The 17,211-nt window shown below is 44.7% G+C and overlaps 1 protein-coding gene and 1 long non-coding RNA gene across 3 annotated transcripts; both read right to left on the reverse strand.

The window, feature by feature from the left end:
• Positions 1–1,363: 1,363 nt before the first annotated feature.
• Positions 1,364–7,116, reverse strand: KRR1 (KRR1 small subunit processome component homolog). Of its 2 annotated transcripts, none has more exons than XM_035344772.1 (10): positions 6,958–7,116; positions 6,443–6,621; positions 5,785–5,919; positions 5,439–5,564; positions 5,260–5,343; positions 4,580–4,636; positions 3,938–4,108; positions 3,694–3,771; positions 3,487–3,580; positions 1,364–1,980 (listed from the first exon to the last, which is right to left on the reverse strand). In XM_035344772.1, exons 1-10 carry the CDS (start codon positions 7,019–7,021, stop codon positions 1,838–1,840), a joined length of 1,131 nt encoding a protein of 376 aa, XP_035200663.1. In that variant the 5' UTR covers positions 7,022–7,116; the 3' UTR covers positions 1,364–1,837. The 2 variants fall into 2 exon arrangements, with proteins under 2 accessions (XP_035200663.1, XP_035200672.1); XM_035344781.1 differs by having other exon boundaries at positions 6,443–6,618; positions 6,958–7,107.
• A 5,760-nt stretch (positions 7,117–12,876) lies between these two features.
• On the reverse strand, positions 12,877–15,462 carry LOC118177250. The gene is made up of 2 exons (XR_004755720.1): positions 15,427–15,462; positions 12,877–13,704 (listed from the first exon to the last, which is right to left on the reverse strand). It is a non-coding gene; the product is annotated as an uncharacterized LOC118177250 (long non-coding RNA).
• Between the last annotated feature and the right edge of the window lie 1,749 nt (positions 15,463–17,211).

The raw sequence follows: 17,211 nt of genomic DNA on the forward strand, positions 1-17,211 counted from the left end.
CCTGCTGGACAACAGCAGATTGGAGAAAGGAGTGAGAACCAGCCCTGCAGCCCCCAGGGTCAGTGCAGCAGGAGGGCAGGAGCTGCTCCAGGCAGGCAGCAGCAGTTCCCCTGCAGCCTGTGCAGAGGCCCCTGGTGGAGCAGGCTGTCCCCCTGCAGCCCATGGGTCCCACATGGAGCAGATCTCCACGCTGCAGCCCATGGAGGAGCCCCCGGTGGAGCAGGTGGATGTGGCCTGGAGGAGGCTGCGGCCCATGGAGAGCCCCCGCAGGAGCAGGCCCTGGGTCAGAGCTGCAGCCCGTGGAGAGGAGCCCACGCAGGAGCAGGGGCCTGGGGGGAGCTGCCGCCTGTGGGGGACCCGTGCTGGGGCAGTTTGCTCCTGGGGGATGGACCCTGTGCTACAGTGGAGATGAAGTGTGAGGGACCGACTGCAGCCCCCATTCCCTGTGCTGCTTGGGGGGAGGAGGTAGCAGATGGTAGATGGGTAGGGAAGGTGGTTTTGGTTTGTTTTAGTTTCTCACTGTGCTAATCTTCTAGTGATAAGTAGATAAATTTTATTAATCTCCAACTGCTGATTCTGTTTTGCCCATGACAGTAATTGTTGAGTTATGTCCCTGTCCTTATCTCAACCTCTGAGTCTTTTCTGATGCATTTCCTCCCTCTTTTCCTTTAAGGGGAGTAAGAGAGCAGTTGAGATGGCATTCACTAAGGCTAACGTCCCCTACCCTGAAGAGTCCTAGATCATTCTCAGTGCACACACACACTGACTTCCTAGCATATATTCTAACTTCTTATTTATTCATGCAGCAAAGGAAATCCCTGTGTTCTCACTTCCTACTTTCAAATAAAAGGTCACTAACCTAAAGGCAGTGAGCTGCAATGTTCTGGCGTAATCATCTCCACCATACGTGCTGACTGATTTCACAGGCATGAAAGTGGTCTGGCACTACCACTGACGGCTGCATTTGCTTCTTTAATCTCAGATGTATCAACTAAGGACCATCTGCTCTTCTGGTTAACTTTATTTCATCATGCTTTGCAGTTCTAGGTAACAAAAAACCTCTTCCCTTTTTTGAAGGAAGTGTAGGAGCTAAACAAAAAAACAAAAAAAAGGAACTAAATTTCCTCACTTTCTTGTAAGAAATAATATATTTAAAGAAAGGTAACACTCTATGCTTTCTCCACAGCATATTTGCTTTATATCACATTCTTCAGGATAATACTAGTAAATAGCAAATTATCAATAGCATTCAACTATGTTTAGGATTGCCTAATCTTCATATGAAGCTGTGAGCTTGCTTCCCAGAAAACAAGACCTAGACTTTGCCATAGATGAACAATTAAATGACTTAAGAACAAAAGGATTTAAGAACAATAGTTTATTAACACCAAGACAAGACATTAAAAAGATAGCTTTTTCAGAAACAAAAGCATAATCTTGTAATAAATTTTGTCATTTTCCTAATCTTATCTGGTAGTCTTTCATAGAAGTATTACCTTAAACTCCTGCTGAGTTCTCTCAATGTTTAACATTCTGCATCATACTCCTAAATGTTTCTATTATGAAACATTCGCTTTAGGCAGATGGATATTACCCAAATACCGTCTTACTTCCTCAAACAATACAGCAGAGAAAATTTTTTACACCAACCCTGACAATTTTGCACAGCTGCATTAGCCATTAGTTAAAATGTGCTTATGAAAAGAGAATGATCTCTCTATCTTGTATTTTCTTGTCCACACTATACTAACAGTAAGAAATGGTTTACTCCAAGTCTCGGATCTTCCAAGTGTGAAACTGTTCATTATGTAGGAGAAAGTGAGCATCAAGTTGTAAATTACTTCTTTTTCTTTTTTTTCTTTTCATCTGCTGCCATTTTTAACTTGACTTCTTCCATAGGAAGTGCTCCTAATTTCTTCTTCTTTGCATTCTTTACTTTTTCCTTGATGGCTTCAATATCAATTTTTTTCTCAGTGGAGGCTGTAGAGTAAAAAAACACAAGGATAACAGACATGAATTTTACTTTTCTAACTTTTAACAGTCTGTGAAATGACTTTATATGTATCCACAGTAAACTGCATCCCATAGCATTGGTTAGGACTCATTTTATACTCATTAATGACTTTATAAACTATTGTAGTAATTTTTGTTGAAACTAGCATTGTACACAAACCTCCTTCAGTGGAATTCAAAGGAAAACAGTCATATAAAAAATCCTGTACAACTGCATTTGAACACAGATACCATACACTGCATACATACAAATTATTATCGCTCACTCATCAGAGCGCAGCTGTACTCCACCAAAATTAATATGGACATGCTCTCTTGGACATATGTCTATGGCTTGGTTAGTCTCGCATAAAAAGTTGTTTTTGATTACTCAGTTCTTGGCTGCATAATTATTCGTGGCATTTTATCTTTCTGCACGTAACTGTACCATCCTTATACTCCTCCCCTGGCCATCCATTAACCACCACTGTCAGAAACAGGATGCGGAAGTGTTGGTTGGTGGGGATATGACAAAGTCTTTTGGTCTGACCCCCTTATGAAAAACTTCCTAAGACACTTCTACAGACAGTGTCTGAGTACTTAGTTAAGAATCTTATTAGTGAGCAACATGAATAAACTAGTCTCTGTTCATCTAGGTCACAGCACTTTCTTTTTTGGGCAGCAGTCATGAGTTTGGGTCTAATTCTCCTGTCTCACATAGTTAATTCCTAAACCAAGTAGTGGGTATCACGTGTCCTTTTTGAATCTCAGTTCTTCTCTATGTACAAATTACTGCTGTCATTTATTCTTGGAAGACTGAAGGATTTCAGTTCAAAACGCACATCAGCTGGAAGAGCACAGTATGTGAGATACAGTGCAGTCAGTCACAGCATTATTGAAAATTTACTGCCATCACAAAAAAATACTGTATGTACATAGTGTATCTAATACAGCGAATAAATACATGCTACAATCAATGAATCCAGGAAACTGAAGACTTTTTTCTCTAGTGTGTAAAAAACAATCTCAGACAAGTTCTCACTCTGCCTGTGTTGCACCTTTAATTTTTGATAATGCAATTTATCCTATCTTATACCAATACTTACTCGTGGCATAGGTTTTCAGATACTTATTACTTATGGGTTTCTTTTTCTTAAAAAATAGCAAGCATTTGAGTGCAAAAGTTACGGCAGCTTCTCTAGAAGTCTGAAAGCCAAATATTGATACAGTCGAAAGAATCAATTGAGATGGCTATACCCAGTATTTCCACCTGGAAAATGCTCTATAGAGAACTGTTTTTTTGTAGGTACAGTTACAGGCTGAATAATCTTTGTACTGTCTCTAGCAACGCTACCCATGGATTTAACTGCTGGGTTGTGTTTTTTGTTTTTTTTTTTTTTCCAGCACGACCTTTCTCATTTCCTGTGGCTGTAACTCTGCATAATTACTTAGGCTAGGAATTAACAGTAGAAGGTTTTAGAATAGGAAAGTTACCTTTCTTTGCTTTCACAACTGGCTTTTCCTTTGGTGGGATAAAAGCTTTATTTCTTTCTTCTTGTCTTTTCTTGACTGCTTCTGCTTGCTTTGCCTAAAGTTAATGAAAAAAGAGTCAAGTGTCAGTGCAGAGCAGGGCAAAAGGGACAAAAAATCAAAGCGTTTGATTTCTGGCTTTAACTGAATAGTGGATTGTAACAACTTTACCTTTATCTCTTCCATTCGCTTTCGTTTCTTCTGGCTTTCTTTCAAGAAGTATTCGCCGCTTGCCAATTCCTTATCAATCTGCACAAGCAAAGTACTGACAAGTGTTAGAAAATTATGTATTATAAGCTAGAGATATACTACCAGATAATCAGAACTTGACTGAAACGGCCTGCCAACCTCTTAGCAAGAACAGTATTTCAAATCATGCTTTACTCCTGTATAATCAAGTAAAGTTTCAGCTGACCTGGCTTTCTGGCTGTGGAGGTGGAAACGGTGTGTACTCCTTCTTAATATTTTTCTTCTTTGGCTCCTTGCGTTTTTTCAAGTTCTTCCGCTTGAACTTTGGCAAAAATCTTTCCCAATTTTGTGACCTCAGTTCAGGATCTTTTGATAATTCCCGTTTGATCATCAAAGTCTTTAGTAGTTTTAGAATATCACAAAGAAGTTATTCAAACAATAGAATTACAGTAGCACCCAAAAGCTTCAAACTACAGGTTTTACTAAACTTCCTTGCTTTGAATATGCTACATCTAAACCTTCCATCTCTCCCTGCATTAAGGGCTGAGGGATTTAATTATGACCAGAAAAAATGTAAAGATAAATATGTCTCAAGATGGGGACAGTTTAAGTGAGCAGATATCAAGCAAACAATCAAAGGGAAGAAAGTTATAAACACTTCTAATGTTTTATCAGATATTGTTACTGATATAACAATATAGCCTGGTAAAACGGATTATATCCGAGTCAGATTTTTTTTAAAGAATCATACCATATACATTCTCAAAAACAGATTACCATACATAGACATGTAATTATTAGCTTACAGCTCTATAAGAAACACATAGTACTTCCTTGTAAACAAGGGTGCACATTGGACCATACTAACCTTAATGTTATATATGGGATGTATGTTTTTCATCGTATCCAGCACAACTTTTCTAACCTGTATTTAATTAAAAAAAAAAAAAAAAAAAAAAAAAGAATGGAAGACTCAGTAGGTATTTCACAGTCCGATCATTTAGAATACCAGGTACACTGTTTCTTCAAAAAGAATCAGAGAAATTCCTCTCCCTCCCCCCACAAATGAAAGAAAACAAAAGCAGTTGGATTGAAAAAGCTAACACACACACACGCAACTGGAAGGCACAGCACTTCACGAGTATCATCAGCTGTATTGTCAGGTTTCCAGGGCACTCCAGTATGAATTCCAAGCACTACTTTCTTGCTACCATGGATACTAGGGTGTTTCTTGCTTTTGACAAGAGTGCTTTCCCTACATAATTACTAAAAATACCTTTTTTTAGTAATTACCTTTGCTAAACATTGCTTTAAAACAAAAAAAAAAAAACATTTTATAAATACTTCTTTATTTCCAAGACAGAAAGGTCTCAGAGAGCAACAAAATTCAGGAGCTGAGACTACGGGCACTCACATAAACGTACCTTACTAATGCATAGCTGACAAGTCAGGGGGCTAACTCTTGAGGTTGCCAAATGCTGCCTGTAGTCCACCCCAGAGCTGGGCACAGATGTATGCTATACAAACTGCACTTGGGCCTCCCCTTACCTCTTTCAGCCCATTAAAAGGTCCAAGTGCTGAAACAGTGTTGCCTTGCACCATAATGTAACAGTTGGTTAACAGCTCCAGGGCCTACAACAACAAGTGGAATGGAGTCAGTGTAAGCTGAAGATCTGACACAAATTTGGGTCTCAGATTTTTACGGTTACTACGTCTATCAGAAATACCTTCAGAGTAGATCCTTTTGGCCCAAGAAGTCGTCCTCTTCTTTTTATAAAACTTTCTCTGTTTCTCACCAGAGATCCTATTTTAATGATGTCACACGCAACATCATCCTGAAGGATGCGAACTGCCTGAAGATACAAGCAGCAGGTAGTAACATCAGAATACAAAGGTATTATTCACAGGTATCAAGAGAATACTTCAGTTTATTTTTCTGTCTTTACTGGCAGATATCTTTACTTTAAAATATATTCTATTTTCCTTGATGCCACCTGAAAATCCTACATTTTTGTACCATTTTGTAAGTATTACGATATGTTTTGATATAAACTTCCAGGATTTAATACAGACCTGTTCAAAAGGAACACTTCTGGCTAGAAGTTTTATTAAATCTCGAGCCCTGATGATTGCATACGGATCAAAAGTCTTCTTGGTAGTAGTGACAGTCATGCTTCCTTCAATTAGATCCAGTGTTGCATTCACATACTGCAATATTTGGAAGAAAATAACAACAAAGAAAAAAGACAAAAAAAAACAGTGAATTGATGTCTAAATGAAAATCTCATGATAGTATGAAATTAAGAAACATGACACTAGACACTTTTCCAAAACTCTTAGGCTGACTCTCACCTTAAGAAATTTCACCAAAAAAAAAAAAAAAAAGATAGAAAGAAAAATAGACTGACAAATGTTGTGCAACATGAGGCCTGGAACACCACCTCCCTCAGCTCATTCAATTCAGGTGCAACAAAGTTGTCAGTTTATGGATGATGATACAGTCGCTGCTGCAGCAGGCTTCACTGACATCTGTACAGAATTACACATCTGGCTACAGGGACCTCCATAAATTTAAATTCCAATGCAAAAATGACACCGTAAGTTCTGAGTGCAAGTGTACAGAAGTATACACAATATCAGAAATGCAAGGAGGGCTATTTTGATCAGCATAACTGACACCTCCATCTCCCAAATAACAAAACATGGTACCACAAGTCGTAAGTGTTCGTACATGCTCATTCAAGGCTTTCTGGACCAGCGGCCAGCACTCCTTCAGGTAGGCCTCTCTATACTTGGGGAACAACGTTGCAAAACTGCTCTCCTCCAGCAGCCCTCTGGGGTTATCTTCCCTCGTAAAAGCCGGCTCCTTCCATCCATCTGGCACGGTGAGGAGCTCGGATTCATCAACTGCTATAGATCAATGAAAGAAAAAAAAAAAAGGATGCTTTTGTTTCTCCTCTTTCACCGATGTTTGTTACACCCCGTCCGCGTTTAACTACACGATTTAAATAACCGAGCTCAGGGACACAGCCGCTGTTCAGCACCGTGCTGCGCACCGCTCCTGGCCTCACGGCGTTACCGATTTAACCCGCCTGGGCAAAAATAAATATTAAAAGCTCCCCAGCTGCGCCAGGCCTCGCGGAGGGGACGCCACAGGAGAACGTGCGGGGAGCAGCAGCAGCAGCAGCAGAGGCGGCAGCGGCCCGCCCGTGCCGCCTCCACCTCCGCCCCCCGCTCCTCGCCCACCTTCGGCCGCCTTCTTCTTGCTGGGGCGCCGCGGCCTCGGCTCGGCCGCCGCGGGAGCCGCCATGCCGGCCTGCCCGCCGCCACCTTCCGCCCCGCGACGGAACCGGGGCCGCGCTGCGTGCCGGGAGCTGTAGTCCCCTGCCCGCCCCCGAAATCCTTTTTTTTTTTTATGTCCCCGCTAGGTGGCACTGGGCGCTGCCCAAAGCCAGCTCCGGCCCCATGCGGTGTGGTGGAGGAGCGGAGGAGGCTAATTAGTTCGGCTCATGTCCCTGTGTCACAGAACCACTAGGTTGGAAGAGACCTCCCAGTTCACCCGGTCCCACCGCCCCCAGTATCTCCCACTGAACCACGTCCCAACCTGACGCCCCCCGGGCGTGAGATGCAGCCCACCCAAAAAATGGCAGGCGTGGGCTGTGCAAGGGCCGTGCTGGCCGTGGGCATTGGCTTCCTGAGCCGGGAAGACCACTGAAGGGCAGGAAGGTGGCGAGCCATGGGCAGGGGGAACACAGAGGCAAATTAAGGCCTTGAGGCAATGGGGAGCCCAACGCTGAGGTGCGGGGAGGAGGCAGCACCGCCAAGGCTGTGGGATCTTGGCCGCATTGCTCTGACTGTCTACGAACAGGAATGAGTGCAATTTTGAGCGTCTCTGGTGAAACACACCTTATTTTCCCCCAGCTCGCAGGCCTCTTGGGCAGCACGCCCGCTGCGGGTACGTCTGTCTCCAAGGAAATGGGAACAGAGCATCCCTGTTGCTCGCCGGCTGGAAATATAAAACAATAATACTGCTTGCTCAGCCCAGGCACAACAGGAGGATGAAAGGATGTCACAGTACTGGGAATAAAATCCAGCCTTTTGAAGGCTTGCCCATTGTGAGAGGAAACTTTCCCTTAGCTCTGCCACAGAAGGGGACAAGGGACGGGCACCTGGTGGGACCCAGCTTCTCCCACACAAAGGGCGGACGTGGTGCTGCGCTGCGCTGAAGCGTGGCTTTGCCCAGTTGAGACAGGTCTGCTAAAAATAATAGGAAATGCAGGCAGTTGCACTAACAGACTTGGAAGCTGTGACTCAGGAAGGTCCCTCAGGTCCCCTCCTGTCTGATTCTCTGAAGGAGACAGTGATTTCTCAGCTTGCCTCGTACCTCGGGGCCTGTGGTCTGGTCGGATATGGGGAAGCCACTTCCCTAATTCCTGGCACAGATGGGATGCTCCCACAGACCCCTCCGCTGCTCCAGGCTGCCTGCTCGGGCTCCAGATGACAACATATTTATAGCATTTTTATTAGTCACCGCTCAGATGCAATAACCAGCAACAGTGTGTCTGGCGGGGTGAGGAGGTGGAGACAGCTGCCCGGGGACCGGGGCTGCGGCAGGGAGCTCCGGCTGTGCCGCGCCGTGCTGTGGTGGGACAGCACGTTTCCTGAGAGCAGCTTTCACTGGCAGCACGGAGCGTGTACCACGTTCCCCACGAGTGTTGGAGAGACCTGGGTGTAAAAGGCTCTGAAGGGCTCTTTTGACTTCAGAGGTCCCAGCTAAGCAAGACCCCTACGCCTGCTGAACGGTTGCTGGGCTCTGGAGGCACCCGCGCCAGCTCTGTATGTGTGTATATGTGCACACATGGTTTCCCTGATAAAAGCAAAGCAAACGAATGAAACAGCACAGCCGCACAGCCTCCCTTAAATGCACTTCAGGCTGTATGATAAAAAGGGCAGAGCGCTGCCGTTAGGCTGAAGGTGCCTCTTTATTATGCAGCAAAGTAATTATTTCCCTGTCAGTAGATAGGACTCCAGCCACTTGGCACTTTCTTACATGCCATTTTCAAATCCAAAAGAGCAACTTGGGATTTTGTGATAATTCAAGCAATCAGATGAGCTCATGCACATGGCATTCATTCACTAGAAACGCCACACAGATCCCATTCAGCCTCAGCACTCGTAAATCCATGTGACACTTTTATCTATTTATAAACTTTTAACAGCAGGTTATGATTGTTATGCAAGCCATTTTCCAGGGATTAATAAGCAGCTTGTGTTGATGGCAGCAAGAAGGGCCATTAACTGCTCTGGGATGGTCATTAATCTGTAGTAAATGCTCAGCATCTGGATCGTGTTTCTGCGTAATTAAATAATCAATACTGCCTTTTGATTCAAATAACTGGAGAATTGTATTTCAAATTTATCTTGGCTTAGGGTGTTCTTAATTCTTTTAGTTTACAGCAGGGCAGGAAACAGCCACATGGGCAAAGTAAGAGCTACACTGGGTGTGACCGGCTCTTAAATCATCAGCTTATCCATACAAAACATCCCAACTGATCAAAACATTGTTCAAACCAGCTACCAAAACATACTAACTGGACTAGATGCTGAAAAAAAAGGTCACAAATTTGTTGTCCTCTTTGTGTTAATATCAAGGTCTTTCATTATTTGAATAAAATTATGTCTTCAATTGACCCAATGCTCAGAGGTAGACTGGCAGAACGAAAATAGTCAAACAGACTCCCCCCTGCCCAGCCACCTCCAGAAAAGTCCCTTTGATTCACTCCTTATCCTGCTGCCATGACCTCTGCACCCCCAGGCTGGCGTGGCTGTGCTCCTCAGTTCTCTTTCCTCTCTCCCCCCTCCTCGCTTTCTCTCACTGGGCAGGGGTGTAAGTCACTTTTATGGTTTTGTTGAATTCTCGTCTTTGCTGCTGAATGCAGCAATCTGCAGAGGTGCTGACAGATAAAAGTGACAGTGCCCACTGCAAACCATGCTGTCACCGTGCTGCTGCCAGCTCTGTGGAGAGCTGGGGAAATGCCTGGGAAGGTAGAGGTCATCACAGCTGGCAGGCTGTAAGTGGCAGAGGAAAACACGACTTTCAGAAGAGAGAAGGAGACTTAGTGTATCATCTCGGGATCATATGCTAATTCCCATTCTTCTGAGCTATCTTTTCACCAGAGAGCAAATCCGCACCTTAGCACAAGGACACGGTGAACAAATAACAACTCACCTTCACTGCTGGTGGGGTTGAAGCCAAGAAAAAAGCAAGCACTCACACACTCAGATATCCATTTATATTTTGAGGCTGGGAAGACAAGAGGAAGATTTTGCAAGAAATGGAGAGGAATATCACTGACTCCACAGCAAAGGTTTCAGATGTAGCTAGCACTTGCAAAGTTAGACACAAAGAGATAAGGGAAAGAGGACAGTGGACATCATAAATTCAGCTCAGCTAAGAGCTAGCTGAGTTTATGAAAGCGAGGGCTTCCCTTTAAAAGAGAGGGCGCAGAAATAAGAACAACATGCTGAACCCCGAAGAGGAACAAGGAGGTGGAAGATGAGAGGACTGCACACTGTAAGAGCATCTGAAAGGGTTAGCTGGAAAACCACAGCAAAGACAATTTGGTGCAGAAGGAAGAACCCAGGACAAGAAGGAAGAACTGGCAGATAAAAAAAAGTCGACAGATTTGTCTGTGGAAAGCCTTGCTGCAATAAAATTGCTGTCACCAAGAAAGGGATGAGAGCCAAATGGGGAAGGAATTCAGCGTCATTATAAAGTCAAAGCAGCAGGTTTAGATCAAAAGGTCTCTGGCGCAGGGGACATGTCTGATCATGCATCACACAGTGATGGACAGGATGGGGCTTTTTTCTTGACTTTAGCCCCTGGGTGTTGTCGGAAAGCAAACAACACACCACAGAAACTGTGCCAGGGCCTGAGCCTGCAGCTGAGCGTGGTCGGGATGGATGTGTCAGGAGGCAGGCAGGAGGAAGGCAGGGGTGAGGAGGGTGGTGGAAGGAAATGCCTAAATCAGAGTACTCGTCCAAAGCCTCAGAGGGGAAGAGAGTCAAGCGGGGATTGGAAAATGATCACTTGTCTGCTTTAGGTCTCCCACATAGTGCAGGGAGCAATCACACATTCCCAAAGGCGCAGCAGGGGCTGTTAACAGAGGTTTCCCCTGTGTCTCACCACCCACCCTGTTCAGGTCACACCTAATGCCAAGGCAGAGCTGGGCTAAGGGCTCCGGGCTCCCCTAGGTGTCCCTGTCACCAGCGCCAGCCTGTGGGAGAGTGCTACAGGGGACCTGGCACTGAGGGCACAGGGCTGGGGCTGCTGCTCCCCACGTCAGGGCAGCAGAAGCACCTTCAGTCCTCCTCCTCCCTGAATTTGCCCCCAGAAGCTTGTTGAAATCGTTTTAACCTTGTACCTGAGCAGCCAGGCTTGGAGCACTGCAGTTTTGTCAGGAATTCACAACAGTGCCGGTGTGTTTTATTCTGCAAAGCACAGATAAAATGCTCCCTCGGTCTATTTTTCTCTTGTACTAGAATCCAGGCATTATTATGCAAATTTCCACTATAGCAAAATTACAGCAGAATAAATAGCTCTGCTATACACGAAGGGGAATCCTATTACATCTTCAGTAACTCTCAGTAAGCATCATCGCTATTATACCAATTGAAGAGACAGAAAACAATTTTTAATTAAAAATATTTATAGCAGGCATAATACCAACTGCCAGTTTCACTATCCAGTGAATGCTTTTTGCAGCTGGTACTAATTCTCTCTTATTTCTACGAGGTTAGCCAATATCAGCTGTTCATTAAGCAGAGGACATTTCAGGAGTGTCCATATTATAAGCTGTAACTAACTGCAAAGTTCTTCCTTTGACAGATTTCAGGAAATCAAGATTGCTTTGCTAAGTTATTCTGGGACTTCATAATAAGGAGGTCATTTCCCAGTGATCTGAGTGGGCTGCATCATCAGTTTTATTCAAATAAATCCTACAAACTGCTTTCCAGCAGATAAGAACATTTTAATTAGCAATATATCTTTTGTCTCATATCTGCAGTGGAGTAGGGGGCGGGAAATTGATTGCAGCACACCCTTTATTTCACTGGGATAGCAACGTAATCAGAAGGTGTCAGCAGAAGCACGGACGAATTAATTTCAATACAGAGCTTCACGCAGCCGAAAGCATGGCTGCCCCTGTGATGTGTTTCAGGGTGGTCTCCCCCCAAAACACTCATGTTTTCTGTGCCAGAAAGCAGGTAAGACCCCAGTTCTTGCCCTGGTTAAATGGATGTATCACTGAATGTGCTTATATGCCCCCAGGAGCAGCCAAAAGCCTCTAACTCCTGTAGCAGGCAGAGGACCGGACCCAGGGAAGCCCTGTTCCCACACACCTTCATCCCTCCTGCCCCTCTGTGCCAAGGGCTGCGTGTCTGAAATCCTGAGCTGGGGTGGTGTCCCCACCTGCCTGGTGTCCACGGGGAGCCCTCGCCCCATAAAATCTGTGATTCAGCAGCTCAGTTTGGCCTTGGTTCGTGTTCACGTGAGTCAGAGGGAACTCAGCGTGCTGAAGGATCCAGCCCATAAAGTCTGATACGAAACTCTGTGTTTGCTGCATTCACCCCTGGGACAGCCAGTGAGAAATTCCCCTGTGATTTATCAGTGTAGCAGCTGGGACCTGACAAACAAAGCTGCTTATCATAACCTGCCTTGTGACTCACTAAATCCTGTATGGTTATTGTTTTTTTGACTTTAGAATATTAGCAGCCGGTTTCAAACCCCAGAATTTAGCAAGCTTTATTTCATAATTGGAAAGATCAACCCCCTATGAATCCATGAAGTCATTTACGACACACATATCCTTCCACCCACAACTGATTTCACAGAAATTTCCCCTGGCCAGATCCCCAGTGACAACTGTGGAGCCCAGGGGACAGGGCTGGGGGCATGAGGTGTGAAATGGGCAAGAGGTGCATCCACAGGGCAGCATCCTGGAGGCGATATGGGGCTTTGGGAGCTCCTTGGAGCCCCTCCCTAGGACCTTCCCCCTGCACAGCCCCCAGACAGAGCTGAGAAGAGCAGCTGCTGTCGCTTAATTAGCCCTTATGAGTAGTTTGCTAAAGCAAACACACCTTTGAAGCTTGTGAAAGCCCTACCACGTCCATGAGCTGCTCTTGCTCTGGGCAAGCATTGAGCCAGTCGTCAACAGCTTTGAGGAGCTGAGCTGCACCAGCTCCGTGTAGGAACACTCAAGCTGTTAAATCCATTTTTTGTTACCTACAGGGTAGCAAGTCCTTCAGGCAACTGAGGAGCGAGCCCTTTCTCCTTTCTGAGGTGGCAGTAAGGGCTTTCAGAGCATCTTGGGCTGAGCGTGTGGAACAAAATCACTGCAGTAACCCCAGATCTGACTATCTGAGCAGTCATGACATCCTAGCCAACCTCTGATTTTAGCTGTTACCCTTGGTGTTTTGTGTAGGTGAGCAGTGTGCACGTGGGTGCTGTGCTGTTTGTTTCCTCACGGTAGCAAACAAAGCTTCAGTGAAAGAAATTGTACCAGGCAACCCTCTAGAAAGGCAGTCTCTGAACGAGTGGAGAAGCAGCCAAGAAACCTTCCTTTTCCTGCTGCTCATCCTCTGGTCAGCCGTTAATGAAATGGCACGTGGAAAAGCAAACCCTTCTTTCCCCCAGAGGTTTTGTTGGTTTAAGTGCAGTTCCTAGCCCGTGCTGAACTCTACAGTGAGCGAAGGACATGGGAACCCATCACCTGCTCTGCTGATAAGCTTGGCAACCCCCTTTCCTTGCTGAAGCTGTAAAGATCTAGAGGCAGGAGCTTTTCTAAGTACTTGTTTGTGCAGGAGGGCAATTTGAGATGAGCTTGTGCAAGGTACAGCTGCAACACAGACTGCTAGCTGCTGGACACTGGGTTTGTTGTAAAGTCACATCCAATGTGGAAGGAAATGCAATGGAGCTGTCAGGTTGCAAAGTAGCTGTTAAAACAACCATTTCAGATGAAATTTCACAGACTGAAGTTTGAATGATAAAATTTCACTTTTGCACGCCACCGGGAGGAAGAAAAGCGCCCATCTGTTCCCCGAGCGCTGCACATTGTTCAGCAAACCACTCGCAGCTTGGCAGATCAGCACATTAGAAGAAAGAAAAAAAAATGCCGACCATAGATGAGCTTGAATATGAGATGAGTCATTGAAGTTTACCCAAAAGCGACGTAAAAATGATGGTCCTTGCCAGGACGTGATGCCAGGGTGCTCTCCCGGCTACGGCAGAGGGCCTAGCGCTGTTCTTCCACCTCAGAGCCTGGCAGGGCCGCTTGGCTGCTGGCGTGGGGAGCAGACAAGGGGAACCATTATCACGTACCTCAGCGGGGCCGTCTGTGTCAACCAGTGAGCTGGTTTCATTCAGCATGTGACATCTGACTGGTGAATGAGGCATTTCGGGTCTCCTGGAAAGATTTTATATCCAAACCAGCTGGAATCCCATTGACAGGAACAGCCTCTTCCTTCCCCTGCCCGGTACTCCCTGTCAGGCTGAGCTGGAAATGTCTGAGGGGAAACCTCAGATGCCCGTGCCTTTGAGTGAAGTCTGCTGGTGCTAAACATCTGACAGTTGTTCATTAAGCCAGACCCGGGCAAGCATTTCATCGCTGAGATGAGCTTTTAATACATGAATAGGGGGTGAGAAAACATATTTGTGGGCATTTCAAAAGGCTGTCATACAAGGAGACGCCGAGTCTGAGCAGGTTGGAAAAGCTGCCGAGCGCTTTGGAAACCTCTCAAATGGACTCATGCTTTCAAAGCACAAAGTTGCTGTTGAGCTTCCAAACAAAGGCAAGAAGCAGACACAGCGGGCAGGCAGAGGGTGCTGAGCCCCGGCCTTCCTTCAGCACACTGCTGGGTGATAAGGCGGGGAGCTTACACAGCCCTGCAGCTCCCCATGCACAGCATCGTACCCAGCCACCCCGAAACGAGGCCACCGTAGTCCCACCACCTCCCAGGAGCGTGTGTGACGTGCTGAGGCTTCCCAGATACTTAGGGAAGGACAGCTGGACCTTGTAAGTACAGCTCATGGTCAGTGCAGGATGTATTTTCTAGCCATGAGTCTACCACCATATGTTCAAGGACAATTATTACATTACTTTTGAACGTATTGTAAATACGTATTGTAAATATGTTTTGAACATGCTGTAAATAACATTCAGTAAAATGCTTTTTCTCTGCTTTCGGAAAATGGTACCAGCTCCTGTTGCAGGGGCCGAGTACATCTTGTGCATCCCAAGTGTCTCAAAAGAACTGGCTGAGAAGGGAATGGTTTTTCAGTACCTTCTTAGATACCAGGAGAACTACTGAAAATTTAAAGCAAGATGGTGATGTGCTAATTGAAGAGGACAGGTAGGATGTCACTGGTTGACATCTATGGACTGGCTGGTTGATTTCCATCCTAGGCGAAACTGTGGGGCAGCTAGATGTGAGATTCAGTGGCATACATTTAATTTCTGACACGGGTGTCTTATAAGAACAAACCTGCATTATTTAACATGTCTTTCGCTTTCTCAGTTTACAAGGTTGGCTGATGAAAGGCAGCTATGGACACTCTGGCCTATACAGATTATAACGGTAGCTGGGTGTTATCTCAGAAAGCCTCACCAACATCAAACCAAACCCTATTGCATCACACAGCCGTGGATTAAGACCTACCTGATTAACAATGAGAGCAGCCCTGAAATGAACTGCTAGATTTTTGATTCACCCTGTGTAGGACCAAGGCAGGGTTTTTTTGTTGAGCACCTGAAAGCAATTACAAAAACAATGCAAAGTCAACGAGTGGAAAATGAAGAGGATGTGAAGGAGAAGGAGGCTATGATATGACAGTCACGCAGAGTGAGCTGGGGCACTCACTCGGCTCGAGTCATCCAAACAAGAAGTATCTGAACACAAGACAAAGGTAAAACGTGGACCTGAGAAGAAGGAGTGCTGGCTGGACCTGTGCAGTGGGCAATGACATCTTGGAAAGAAGCGGTTGTGTGAGCATGTGGGGATTAAAGAGCACAAGCAATACTGCTGAAGTGACCAGAACAATGCTGTGACAAATATATATACTTATATAATCTCCATATATATATATATGTATATATATAAGGATATATGGACAAGAAAATAACATCACTGTGACACAAATATTTATATGAAGCACTGGGGAGGTGATCCTGCAAAACCGTATCAAGTTAACAACTACATTTCTTACAGAATTAAACTTCCAAATAATTGGAAGACAGCAAAATTGCCAAAAGCTCCAGGAGAAAATGTCATTTGCTTGTCAAAATCTGTAGAGAATGTCTCCATAAGATCTCAAAATACCTAGTATTGAGAAAGCATTAATTCAGATAGAGGAGTCAGTGATAATATTAAAATTATCAATGGATAAATAAGTATCAATTTTATGTAGTAATAATAGGAAAGGCGATTTTTACATGAATGATTTTTTCAGAAAGAAGGATGCTTATCAAATGCTGCTGATAGAAATGCTTTTTCCACTTCTTAAAGGCTTCAGTGGAAGATTTGGTGCCTTGCTGGATGAAAAGTTTTAGTTTAACACATTATTTTTTTTTTTAGTTCAATATATGGACACTCAAACCAAATGTAACTCTGTTCCCAGCAGGCATTTGTGCTATATCTAATGGTACTTTCCTGCCTTGAGATCTGTGACCCTCCCAGTTCTCTCCCCACGTTGCTCTGCATATTAAGGCTTGCACCGTGGAAACCACAAATAGGCTAGAAAACATCCTCATAAATCTCTGTGGTTAAGCAGCACTTCTTATTTAGGGTTTGAGGCCATCTCCAAATGAGGATAGAGGAAATAAACAGAGTTAGCTGAAAGACAAGATACACCTATATCAGTAGTATTAGATCTGTAGGCACCCAGCAAGCTCACTGGGCAAGACCACTGCCCTGATACAGGTCACACAACCCCATTCCAGCATGTGCTGGGCTGACACATCCTGCCTGCATGGTCTCAAAGCTTTTGGCTGTAGGTTTGGGCCATGTGCTGATCCTTTTATCACATTTAAGAGCAGGAACTGTGGTCCTGCCAAAATTAGATAAGGGTTGAAAAAAAAAAAAAGACAAGGGCACCAGCACACGCTGCTATCAGAGAGCTTGATAGTGCTCTACAGAGTTGGAAATCATCAGCAAATTAGGTATAAAAGGAACAGGCAGCGTGTTCCCAGCTGAACTGTTGTAAATGTCATAGCATTTGTATTGATACCACTGGCTTCTTCATTAAAAAAAAAAAAAAAGGAGGAAGAGAATATTGCAAAGAGGATTGTTTTTTCAAATGAGAAGAGTCAAACATTTAGCAAAATCTGCCCTGCAGGCATCTAATAATAAGATAATAATTGGGTGATGGTTAAATGATAATTGGAGCTGAATGGCTAAGTAGTAACTCTTCTACATCACCGATAAAAATATTTAAAATGTCTAAAA

Source organism: Oxyura jamaicensis, chromosome 1, assembly GCF_011077185.1.
Source record: "Oxyura jamaicensis isolate SHBP4307 breed ruddy duck chromosome 1, BPBGC_Ojam_1.0, whole genome shotgun sequence".
NCBI lineage: Eukaryota > Metazoa > Chordata > Aves > Anseriformes > Anatidae > Oxyura > Oxyura jamaicensis.

What these genes read in the sequence shown, in the direction of transcription:
- KRR1 (XM_035344772.1), bottom strand. Translation starts at nt 7,021, where the DNA reads ATGGCGGCTCCCGCGGCGGCCGAGCCGAGGCCGCGGCGCCCCAGCAAG. An exon ending in CAAAAGGATCTACTCTGAAG is followed by an intron (nt 5,344 to 5,438) that starts GTATTTCTGATA and finishes TTGTTGTTGTAG; the next exon opens with GCCCTGGAGCTGTTAACCAA. An exon ending in CTCCACAGCCAGAAAGCCAG is followed by an intron (nt 3,772 to 3,937) that starts GTCAGCTGAAAC and finishes TTGCTTGTGCAG; the next exon opens with ATTGATAAGGAATTGGCAAG.